At 42.1% G+C, this 12,672-nt stretch overlaps 1 protein-coding gene across 1 annotated transcript; it reads right to left on the bottom strand.

The window, feature by feature from the left end:
• Window positions 1-6,203: 6,203 nt before the first annotated feature.
• Window positions 6,204-12,672, bottom strand: LOC123397407 (aldehyde dehydrogenase family 7 member A1). The gene is made up of 14 exons (XM_045091958.1): window positions 12,355-12,672; window positions 12,166-12,252; window positions 11,501-11,632; window positions 10,865-10,937; window positions 10,513-10,535; window positions 10,377-10,440; window positions 10,023-10,068; window positions 9,320-9,500; window positions 8,877-9,053; window positions 8,631-8,795; window positions 8,327-8,467; window positions 8,116-8,213; window positions 7,428-7,577; window positions 6,204-6,581 (listed from the first exon to the last, which is right to left on the bottom strand). The coding sequence occupies exons 1-14, from the start codon at window positions 12,490-12,492 to the stop codon at window positions 6,527-6,529; spliced, it is 1,530 nt and encodes a 509-aa protein (XP_044947893.1). The 5' UTR covers window positions 12,493-12,672; the 3' UTR covers window positions 6,204-6,526.

Below are 12,672 nucleotides of genomic sequence, written 5' to 3'. Positions count from 1 at the left end.
GAACCGCCTATAATGTATTTAGCATGGAAGATATTGAGATATCTTAGTTGTTACGTTGACAATGAAACCATACCACCCAAAATTTTGATTTATCTCTGTTTCAAAGCTCAAGCTCTGACACCTCTGCAAATCAATGCTTCCCTCTGCGAAGGGCCTATCTATTTTACTTTACTGTTGAGTCTTCCTCTTCTTATAAAAAGCACCAACTATAGAGAGCATAATTGTCATTCTGGGTGTAATGTGCATTGTCCCAAAGTACCACATTGTCTTCTGTATGATTGTGATAATACTTATTCTGAATTATTTATTTCTAGTCTCCTTTAAGACTCCGAAGGAGCGTCTGCATTTATGTTTTGCTTCACTCATGTGGGCTAGCGAGATACCACACTAGTATGTCCAAGTCATGTGCATTGTGATCTCGTTATGATTTCCAGTTACATATTATTCATTCTTAATTGTTTGAAACTCTTCACATGATCGAAGGATTGCTCCGTGCATTGTCTTTGTAGCATTACGTCAATACTTGTTGGACTTGTTCGTAGTGCATGCTTATATACATCTGATGAAGCAAAAGAGTTTGTCAAAGTTTTCCTTGTCGCGTTCACTTTGTTGAACTGAATTGCTTTAGGACAAGCAATATGCTAAGCTTGGGGGAGTTGATACATCTCAAACGTATCGACTTTTCCAAACACTTTTGCTATTGTTTTGGCCTCACTCTTGCATGATTTGAATGAAACTAACCCGGACTGACGCTATTTTCAGCATAGCTGCTTGTATGGTTTTCTTGTGCGTAGGAAAATGGATATTTAGACGTCCTGGAAAATTCCCAAAAAAATAGAGAAAATCCACGCACCGGGAGGAGCCATGGGCCAGAGGGAAGCCACGTGGCCCCCAAGCGACCTGTGGGGGCGGCCTGCCCCCTGGCCGCACCGGGAGGCCGCCTGGGTGGGGTCCACCCCCTCTGGTGCCCTACTTTGGCTCCTATTTTTACCCGTGACGCAGAAATCCCAGAAGAGAAGTTGTTTTGCAAGTTCTCGACGTGGAGCCACCGCCACCCTTGGTTCTTCTTTGGAGAGCTAATCTGGAGGCTCCTTTGGCCTGTGGAGATGGGAAATCGTCGGCATTGTCATCACCATCACCACTCCATCATCTTCCCATGGCTTCCCCCATCATGTGTGAGTAAGTCCCTGGTGTAGGTGAAGGGGATGGGAGAGATTGGATGAATTAGATCATGTAATAGTTTGTCGGATTGTTGGGGGCATGTTGCCTATCATCTACTTTGGTGTTTATCATCTTTGCTACTACTTGTTACTCTTAATGCTTGTCACTTTGGGCCCAAGTGCCATGATTTCAGATTTGAATACCTTATGTTTTCATGAATATATTTGTGTTCTTGATCCTACCTATGAGTAGTATGCACCTATTATAGTCCGGAACCGGTGATCCCAATGGTGACAACTTGGGACACCAAAGGAGATAGACTATATTTTGAGGATTCCATGTATCCATTGATTGTTAATGCTTTGTTCCGGTGCTCTTTGACAGGAGCACCTTAATCACCATAAGTTCCTTTTGGCCCGATTCATAGCGGGATGGTAGGACAAAAGATGTTGTGCAAGTTATTATTGCAAGCACGCACGACTACCTTTGGATACATGCCTAATGTTTGATATATGCCTAGATGATCATTACTTTTCTATGTGCCTTGCCCCAAGTGAAATACATGATATCTCTCATCCATGACCAACCATCCATCTCCCTAGCCTACAGTGTTTTAATACTGCTTTTACTTTCGTTGCTTTGCCACTATTATTTCCATTGCCATCATCACTTCCATATCACCGTTGCTACTAATATTTCGTTGCCAAGCAAGTATCTTTCAGGTGCGGTTGAATTGACAACTCAACTGTTAAAGCTTATATATATTCTTTGACTCCCCTTGTGTCGAATTAATAAATTGGGTTAACTTACCCGTGAAGACTGTTGCGATCCCCTACACTTGTGGGTTATCAGTTTCCTGGATGGAAAGGAAAAAACCTTGTGCGTCCTAGGAAAATCACCATGAAAAGTTCGGTGCACAAGGCAATTGCTACCTTTCATCTCACAACGCTCCTGATGCCCAAGTGGGTCACAAACAAGTTGAACAAGATTTCTCGCAGGTTCATTTCACATGACAATGATGCAGAGAATGTGTCCGGGCACTTGCTCGCGGATTGGAATTCCGTTTGTAGGCCAAATGGGCTTGGTGGACTTGGCATCGCTGGGCTTCAGTGTGTGGGCGGTCACTCAAGCTCTGTTGGCTCTGGTTCATGTGGGTTGACCTAGAAGAGCACTCAACGAGTTCCAACCTCCCATGTGACAACTCTGACGTGGAATTATTATGGTCCTCCACCATGATCACCATCGACAATGATGCTAAGTTAAGTTTCGCTCATGGCAAATCGTCTCACAAAGGTTCGCTCAAAACCTTCGCCCCTAAGCTCTTCAAGATTAGTTCAAGAATGAATAGGACTGGCATGAAGGAGCTCCAGAATGAGAATTGGATTCGCATCATCGCCATTTTAATGACCCTACCTGTCAGTTATGTTTGCGAGCTCTCAAAACTACATTACAAGTCTACAAATACTGCAATTTTTCCATTGTAGTGTGGAACCAAATGACTGCATGGATGGGAGAGACCATCATGATGGACCAGGCGCAAGCTTGAATTTTTTTGGATTGGTGGGACAAGATGATCTACATGGATCCAAAGAAGACGAGGCGATGTGGGAGTGGCGAGATCCTTTACATGATCTGGAGCCTTTTGAAGAAGCGTAAGAGATGGATCTTCAACATCACTTCTCTGATGTTGCAACCCTTGCCTTCAAGAACATCAAGCAATGGGACCTGACCTTTTGAGAGGGGGCGATAGTGAGGGTATTGGATAGATTCGCCTTTTGGTTTTAGTTCTTGGTTTTCTTTGAGTTCCCTCAAAAACTCATTAGAGCACCTCTAGCAGACCCCTTAAACCACGGGACTGAAAACATGATTTAAAGTTCGTGTAACAGGTTGTATACGGGCTCAAAAACTCTGTGGCAAAACAGGAACCTTAAGTAAAACCATAAATTTTGAAAAACCTGTTTCACATGAGAAATAAACAAGAGCAGTACGCAAAAACGGGGATGATCATTCATACATGCCATAGGTTCATACATACAAAGCTCGTCGGAAGCCTACCCTACCCTAAGCTGACCAAAATGGAGCTCGCCGAAGCCCAGCGGGTGCGGTAGCTAACCTAAACGAGCTCACCGAAGAGGGGGAGGCTCAATCCTCGTCGGAGGTGAGGTCGATGTACATCGTGTCCTGCGCTATGGCCTCGCGGTGCCACTCCTCCTCCTTCTCGTTGATCACGAGCGCATGCCCAAGGCCCTACTTGTAGAGCACGACGTTAATTTCGTCCTCCCGCTGGCGGCGCTGCGCCTCCTCTTCCTCCTCCCACACACTGAGCACGAGAATGGAGGCCTCGATGGTTTCCGCCTGTGTCGAGGGAAGGAAGTCCTCCGGTCCAACGGTGCCACCGCCCCGCCGCTCCGGCTCCCTCTTGACCGTGCGGAGTGGGGGGAGCTCCTATGGCTCCCTTTACATCGGGGTGAGCGACGAACGAGACCTCGATGCCCCGATGGAGCTGCCTGTGGCGGAGAAGCTGCCTACGTCAAAGAAGAGCAGGGACCACGTGCGGTTATATTTCTGTGTCTCGCGGCGAAGGAGCGACTACGACGTCTCAAACCCACGGTTCATGTACCGCAGGGCAGAGTGCTCCCTCACCGTGTCGGCTTTGACGCAGCGCCTTCGCTCGGGGTCGTCGCCATCGTGCCGGTCGGAGCTCCACATCCCACCCACATCGTGGAGGATCGGTGGGCAAGGCGGCGGATTTTCGCCACCGACGGCGAGAAATCGATGTGGGGAATGAGGAATCGCGGCGGCAGGGGGATAGTGTTTCGACCCGTATTGACCTTGCGGACCAGGATATGTACTGGGGGGAGGGGGTTGCGGGCGAGTGTAAAATATTTACGGGGCGGTCCGAGTATAGGGGGTTGATGTGGCCAAAAAAACAGTCCAAACCCGTATACTCTCCAGAATTTTACGGGCAGCAAGCTTTTACGGGGTCTGCTAGAGTTGATCTTACCTTTTTATATAAACTTTTTGTTCTCCTTTAAATGAAAAGGTAGCACTCGTGTTGATTCCTCAAAAAGAGAAGTGTGTCACTTGATGCATAGGCCAAGTCGGTCTCTCCTTTTGATGAGAAATTATGATGATTTTTATGTGTTCTAACTAGTAGTGTCCATGTGAAAAATATCGCAGATAACAGGATCATGTTTAGCCTCTTTGGATTGCAAGCACGAAAAAAAAACATATGAATAGAATGTCATGATATGGGCCTCCTTGGTTTATAGGAATTTTAAACGCATTTCATAGGCTATGACTCATTTAGGAAAAATATCCTTTAGACACATTTGGTTGTAGGAATGTATTCCTATTCCTTAGGATTGGTTCATATCCTTCAACAACAACAACAACAACAAGAATAACAACAACAACAACAAAGCCTTTAGTCTCAAACAAGTTGGGGTAGGCTAGAGATGAAACTCATAAGATCTCGCGACCAACTCATGGTTCTGACACATGGATAGCAAGCTTCCACGCACTCCTGTCCATGGCTAGTTCTTTGGTGATGCTCCAATCTTTTAGATCTCTCTTGAGGGACTCTTCCTATGTCAAGTTCGGTCTACCCCGATCTCTCTTGACATTATCAACATGCTTTAGCTGTCCGTTATGTACTAGGTCTTCTAGAGGCATGCACTGTATATGTCCAAACCATCTCAGACGATGTTGGACAAGCTTTTCTTCAATTGGCTCATATCCTTCATAGGGAAAAAACATTAGCTCGAAACTAATGGAAAAAGTCATATCGTACTTCCTCCGTCACGGTTTAGAAGAGCGCATGAGCGATCTCTAGGACCAAGGTGAATCTTGATTGGCTTTAGATTTTTTTACAAATGCTCACACAATAACTGCACGACGCCTAATTATTTGAGAAGATAATACACAGTAACTCACGCAACCACTAAACAAGGAGTACATGCAGCCTACTAGTACTCCTAATTAATCAAGGAGTAAATATCACGCGTCTTAATCCTCATCTATTCTGAAAATGCATGTAAACGGAACCGCGTCTTCTAAACCGTGACGAATGGAGTACGAATCAATTGGCATCTCTTTTCCTGTAGAATTTGAGATACATGGCTCCTCATTTCTATAACGTTCACATTCCTATGATCTTATCCTGGAAATTATTTGACTGGACCACGAAAGAAACACAATACTTCCTCTAGAGATTAATCATGTCACAATTGTCATAAACACAAGAGTAAATTGCACAAACTATGGAGATCGTGATTGGTCATAACCACCAGTTCATTAATATATTACTGAAAACCACCAATATTTGGACATGACATTTCACTCTAGGATAAGAATATTTATGATTCTGTGTTGAAATAACCCACATGGACACTTGAAAATAGATTTCCTGACTAATAATTGGTTAGTTTGGGTTTTAGTTTCAACAAACCCACTCATTAGATCACTGTGACTCTGGAATTCTTTTCAGATATTCTAGAATATCCGTTTTCAACCAAAGTTTGAAGCTTCAGGCTTTCGTAATCTTCTGACTAAAAGAAAAATTTAACAGCCGCTTGAAAGACAATATATGATTTCCTAAAAAACAAATTTCTCTAGAAGGGTTAAATATCAAAACAATGCTAATCCATGTCTGTCAAAATCATCAACCCACATTTTAAGCACCCATTTGGTCATGTGTAATAGCCCTGGTGGTTTTCTATAACATGTTAACAAAATGGGAGTAATCATGGCCATAATTGTGGTGTAATTATTTATATCAAAATGTTCTAACCTCTTGCTTTGAATTAATCCTATTTAATCATAGTGTAACATAAGACCCTACAAGCAAATTTTCTGTGGATTGGACAAACCAGGATGTATGATCCCACAAAATGGAAGTACCGAAAATCATTGGCTGATATGCTCATCCTTTTTGCAGAAAAACACAAACGACAAGCTGCGTGACCAGGCAAGGTTTTTCTTTAGATGGCCACTTTTTTTAGAGAAGTTGATGGATATTTAAAATGTTTCGCACAACAACCTGAAGGCTACGATCTCCTTTTATTTCGACCGGTCCGATCTCAGGGTAAAATGCGGACAATGTTGCTCTCACCGGAAGAGAAGCTATTTTTCCAGTTTATTAGTAATACACTAGGGCACAGATGGCTAAACATGCCAAAAGGCATGAACAATGCATACATGAGATCAACATATCTCTTATTATATGTACTCAGCAGCACGTCGCAATTTGGGTGCAATGATCGACACAGAGAATTTCCTGAAGATGATGGCTGCACGCTGCAGATATCTCAACACCTTATCCCCAAGTTGCAGCACGATTCACTGGCAATCCTTCAGCACCAAACTAGCCAAAATTTATTCCCTGTGCTAGAGGCAGCTCGCTTCCGTAGTTGATTGTACTGAAAATATTTGTAACTAACATTAGTAAATGGAAACAATTGAAGATCCTTGGTACATGAGCTTTAGCATACTACTCCCTCCGTTCCTAAATATAAGTCTTTTAAGAGATTTCACTAGGGGTCTATATACAGAGCAAAATTAATGAATCTACGCTCTAAAGTATGTCCATATACATCCGTATATAGTTCACTACTGAAACCTCTAAAAAGACTTATATTTAGGAACGGAGGGAGTAGATAGTTGAGGTCCAACTATAACAAAAGAGCAATAGTAACCAGGCGGTTTTGCTTGTTCTGTCCCAAAGACAAATTTAAAATACCCATTTACATTGTCATACAAATAAGCTTGGAGGTAGAAAGTCACAATTCAGAATCGAAGTAATAGAAGGTTGCTTGTGTTATGTGGTCACTAGAGCTTGGTTACGGAAAAACATTTATCCCTAGTAACAAGATAGGAACTTCAGTTTTACGGGCTTGCACAAGCTCCAGAGGAAGAGAACAATACTAACTACTAGAGTCTCAATGATGTTCCTATGTTTGTCCACTATGCTCCAACAAGGCATAATAATGTTCATGTGCTTGTTACAACAAACTAGAATCTCAATGATACAAATTTATTCGTCTAAAACTTGGTAACCAATGGCAATGCGCATGTACATTCATCAAAGGCTTGGTTGCATTGTTTTAGCATATAGTTGGTCCAAGTTAATAAGCTTCAAATGACAACTTAGAGGACAGCAAAATTAAGTATTGGTTGCATCAACTGCTAAAAGCTATCCATCTCTGTTCTAGAGCTATCTACAGCTTGTACCATTTGAAATTCGCAGAAAAGATTTGCCTACTTACCAAGTAGCCCTCCTCATGTATTGCTTCCAGGAATCACTTCCTGCTTCTCGTCCGCCACCGGTTGCTTTTTCTCCACCAAAAGCTCCACCAATTTCAGCACCATTAGTGGGTATATTTACATTCACTATACCACAATCACTACCATGAGGCCTGAATAGCAAGGAGAATAAGAACAATCACTACTGGTCTACTATAATTGTGTCTCGGATGTGTCGAAGAGAAAAGTCAGTGGGGTACATAAAAACAGATGCAACTCTCTTTGCAGGTGGATCAATTGTTTTAAAATACTATTTACGAAAGATATACTTCTAGCACATTTAGCACTAGTAGAGGTGTTATCTTATGAGTATCATTTCAATAGATGACTATTGAAGTGTCAATGAACATGAATAATTAACTAAAAAAGGAAAAAAATGTATAGGGTATATATAATATACTGAAAAAATGCTAATAAGTTAGTTGAATCTTAAAATTGGTTTGATTTGATGGACAGGAAAATGATAAATGCAGAGTATCCAACGTTAGAACTTTGGAAAGGAGTCATCATTCAGTGCATCAAAGGTATGATCAGAGTGTGATTAATGTACAAGTGCAATCATAGTATCATACCAACTGTCCACATGGACATCTAGCTAGATGCTAAAAGAAGTAACAGCACAGTTCTCTGGATTATTGAACCAAAGCTTACCCAATCCACTTGAAAATAGCATCTGGCTTCCTTGTAAATATAGAACTGCTCAATCCTTGAGGAACAGAATTGTTGATTTCAATTGCTTCCTTCAGGGTCTGCAGGATAATTGATAACCAGGACGTGTATGATTAGGAAAATGATACTGTATAAGACAACGGCATACAATCAATGCCACATAGAGCAAGTGAATAACACGCAAATTTAGTACCTGAAATTTCATGGCATAAAGGACAGGACCAAACAATTCTTCCCTCACAACTGGCGCATCAGGTGAAATTTCCACAATTGTTGGTTGAACAAAGTTCCCTTCTGATTCAATAGAAGATCCTCCTAGAAGGATTTTTCCTCCCTGAATGATTTAGCATGTAGTCAAATTAAATTATCAGAACTTCATGTTAAATAATAAATGAGCTTTCTACTTAGTAGATTTTGCTACCGAGTGATTATGATGGAAGCAGATATCACTGTAGAAACACTGCTGTTGTATCAGTAAGAACTATATAAATTTTCACCTGGGATCTGATAGTTTGGATGCCTTTCAAAAAGCTTTCTTTTGATGCAGTAGTGTGCAGTGGTCCCAGCAAGGTGCCCTTTTCCATAGGATCCCCAATACGGACTTGTTTATAAACCTCAACAAGTTGATCAAGAAATGTTTGATATATGCTTTCATGAAGAAGCTGTATTAACAAAGAAAAATGCACTTAGACCACTCAAATAACTACAATAGGACAAATGAAGAAATATTGTTTTTATCATACCAGCCTACGACATGTAGTGCATCGTTGCCCTGCTGTGCCAACAGCAGCAAACAAAACAGAACGCACAGCTAGTGGAATGTCTGCATCATCCATGACAATAATGGCATTGTTCCCACTAAGTTCAAGAAGGCATTTACCAAATCTCGCGCTAACCTGTTGCTGAACCATTTGACCAACCTGCATTGAATAATCATTGTTTCAGATTTTGCCATAGATCCACACAGCTATGTAAATGGAGTACATAATGATTAGTGCTCCAAGGGCTTCCAACAGGAAAATGGACTTCAAACAGCATACACAAAATACCAGTGCAGGAAATCTACTGAGAATGCAAGATCAAAATGGATTTTAATCAGGGCACTATGATACTGCCTTCCATACCAGCAGTGAAATCTAGGAAACAAGATGTAGAACTTGGGTAGATGTCTACAGATCTTCAATACCTTTGTACTTCCTGTGAATGAAACCAAAGGTATCCTTGTGTCAAGAGCAATTGCTTGACCAATTTCAGCACCCCCACAAAAAGCTGTGAAGATTGCACTTGGCAAGTTGTTCTTCTCAAATACACTAGCCACTATTTTAGTCATTGCAATAGTGATCAATGGAGTAGTTGGAGCACCCTTCCTGTAATAATTGGAACATAATTAGACAAAGAAACTGTACCAGTCTTCGTGATATTGACAGAACATGAAACCACTGAAAGAAAATAAAACCACTAGGTGAGATCTGGGATAAGAATATTCAGTTTAGCATTTTGGTGTTCTTGCATCAGCATATCATTAATCTATTGATACATATACTGAAGAACCCAGATTCACCCTTTTCTGTCAATCATAACAATTTATCTTTCAGCCTCTCTGGCCAATTTTTCCCCCATCCACAACAAACCTATAAGCATGTCACAAGTTGCATTTGCCACAAATAACCTGATCTATGAAGCAGACAACTAGGACAAGTCACAACAACGACCGCAAGAGGATACTGGATACATGCCAAGGTAGCATGGACTTCTACTGATGTTTTATATATAACAAACTATATAAAGTTAAGATAAATTCAAAAAAGACAACACCTGACATCATGTAAGCCAAGTAAATCAGTTATCAACATGAATGAGGAACATTATTAAAAGTAAACCATTCTTACCAGACAACACAGTTGCCGCAGACCAAAGCAATGCAAGCATTCCAACCTAAAACATGACAAAAAGAAGACTTAACCATAATTTCCAGGTAGTTTTAAACGAATTAAGTGAAACTGACATAGCAATAGAGTAAAAAGGTAAATTGTCATGTTGAAGATTACAACAACCATAGGTGGGTGCAGGTACAAGATGAATTGTATAAGTTAACTTTCAATTGTTGAACTCTCGTCAGTTATACATTCCAGACAACAAGAGCATGTAAACACTACATGTAATTATAGTGAACTATGTGGATTAAGATTGTAGTCACATTCCAAAAGGGTGCAATGCAAGAATTATCTAATTAGTCAACTTACCCAGCACGGCGCAAGGGAAATTGAATGCTGTGATGACACCAACAACTCCAAGAGGATTCCAGACCTATTGGGATAACGATTAGTCATTAGCATGTCCAATGATGATACCTGAGAATTTGATGCTGGTTCCACTTACCTCCATCATCATATGGTTTGGGCCTGCAAAGAATACAGAAGGCAGCATTAGCAAACTTTCAATGTTCTTTTCAAACTGTGCACACTGGTGCATTTACAGTTGATACTGAAGAATTGCGAAGAAAGATTTCTATTAATGGACAACCCAACTAGTACACAAGCTTTCCTATAACAACTTAGGCAGATACATTATTAGAGATATAGTACAAAGTACAAAATACAAAATCCTTTAATTTCTCTCAACCAGTTGCAACCAATATGGTAAAAAGGGCACATCTCATCACCGATGATGTTGCATCCTTGCTTTGAGCCTATCATCAAAATATAATATGATGAAAAGGAAACGGTCTTACGTTCAGATGGTATGATGGATCCATTTAGCTGACGACTTAGCCCCACAGCATAATCACACATGTCAATAATTTCCTGCAAAAATTGGTGTGTTGATGACATAATGTGCAGAGTGGGAAATCAACAGTACATTGCATTTGTGCTAATATGACCATTCACTGTCTCAATTAGAAGATACAACCTTAGGGGCTTAGGGCACATAGTTTTTTGGCAGTTTGGCACAAGGTTGATTAATCTAGAGATGAAGAAAGATAGCAACAAGAAACCACTCCTTGTTCCGGTACTGCTTCAATCATGGTATGTTGTACTAAGTGGCTAGGTTGCATTTTCAGCAGACAATGCAATGGTACCATAATGATAATGCAGTTGTTAGTGAATAATAAGTAACTAATGGCATAAACAGGAACATAAACATGTGTTCTGAAACAGATACACTCATCATCTGAGGCTTCTACTGATGGCCTAGCTGCAATTATGCTCCAACCTGAACCTCCTCAGGAATTGAGCCTAGCTCAGATAAGTGGGAGGTGTGGGTGGTTCCTACTTCCTATGTATCTGAACCCCCACACCACCCTGATTCTAGATCTATTTATCTTAAAATGTGTGTGGCTACTTCCGAGGTATTCATCATTTTTTACCTGAACCTCCCCAATTCCTTCAGGGAGAATTTTCCCCATCTCAAGTGACAGAAGTCTGCCGAGGTGATGAAGCTTTGCTCTCAGGGCATCACCAATCTGCCTAACAATTTCTCCTCGTTTCGGAGCCGGGACCTGGACATGTTGGTATGTCGTATAAATACAAATATAGTAACATAATAATATCACTGAATGACTTGATAGACAAAAAAAACTAACAAGTCAGCAGTGCTCCACAAATATTCCTACTTATATGGGACTTCGCATGGTCTCAGCACTTCTGACCTTCAGTGCATAAGTAGGCATTCAGCAAAACAGTGATAAATCCAAGCAATTGGATGGCCTCGGAAATTGCAGTGTGAAATCAAATGACATGCTCTCTTGTCCTAGCATTTTAATAGTGACACTTAATTAGCTCACAAATTCGCATGTTATGCTGCATGATCCTGTTCTCTAACCAAGATGAGAGCTCATAAAACCTCTACCAACTCATGAACAGTAATAATCCCACTACAAACTTCCTGAAAACTCAAAAGCGGCAAGGGACTCGGATCGCAAACATTTTGGGGGTAACGGGGAAAGCGCAGCAACAGCAGCATACTAGTAGCACATCATCACGGGAGCAAATTGCTTCGAGGCTAGCGGGCACTTCGATCCGTGGGACTTACAGCCATCCAGGTCCTGGCGGCATCGAAGCAGGCGCTCATGCCCTTCTCGTAGTCGTCCACGGACGCTTCGACGACCTCGGCAATGACCTGAAACACAAACACACACACACACAAAATCCCTCAGAATCCGCCGACAACACAACGAGTCCCCGAAAAATCTAGACGAAATCGAGCGGATCGGAGGGGCACCTCGTTGTTGGTGGGGTTGGTGGTGGCGACGACGGGGCCCGAGCCGCCCCAGGCGCCGCAGGCGAAGGAGCCCGGGTTGCGCGGCGCGAGGCCGAGCTCGGCGAGGAACTGGTGCTCCTCCCTCGCGAAGCTCGCCATGGCGGGCGGGCGGGTTGATTCTAGAAGAAGGTGGATTCCGCCTGCTTCACCGTACGAACGTACCAAATGAGGGGATTGCGGATGGGGAGGAAAGAGGACGGGACGAGGAAGGAAGTTTATAGGTAGGAGGTGGAGTGGAGACTGTGAACTGCTCCGGGGGAGGGAGGGAGTGTGGTGGAG

The sequence above is a fragment of the Hordeum vulgare genome, chromosome 5H (assembly GCF_904849725.1).
Source record: "Hordeum vulgare subsp. vulgare chromosome 5H, MorexV3_pseudomolecules_assembly, whole genome shotgun sequence".
Classification (NCBI taxonomy): Eukaryota; Viridiplantae; Streptophyta; class Magnoliopsida; order Poales; family Poaceae; genus Hordeum; species Hordeum vulgare.
This window is presented reverse-complemented; position numbering and strand designations above follow the sequence as displayed.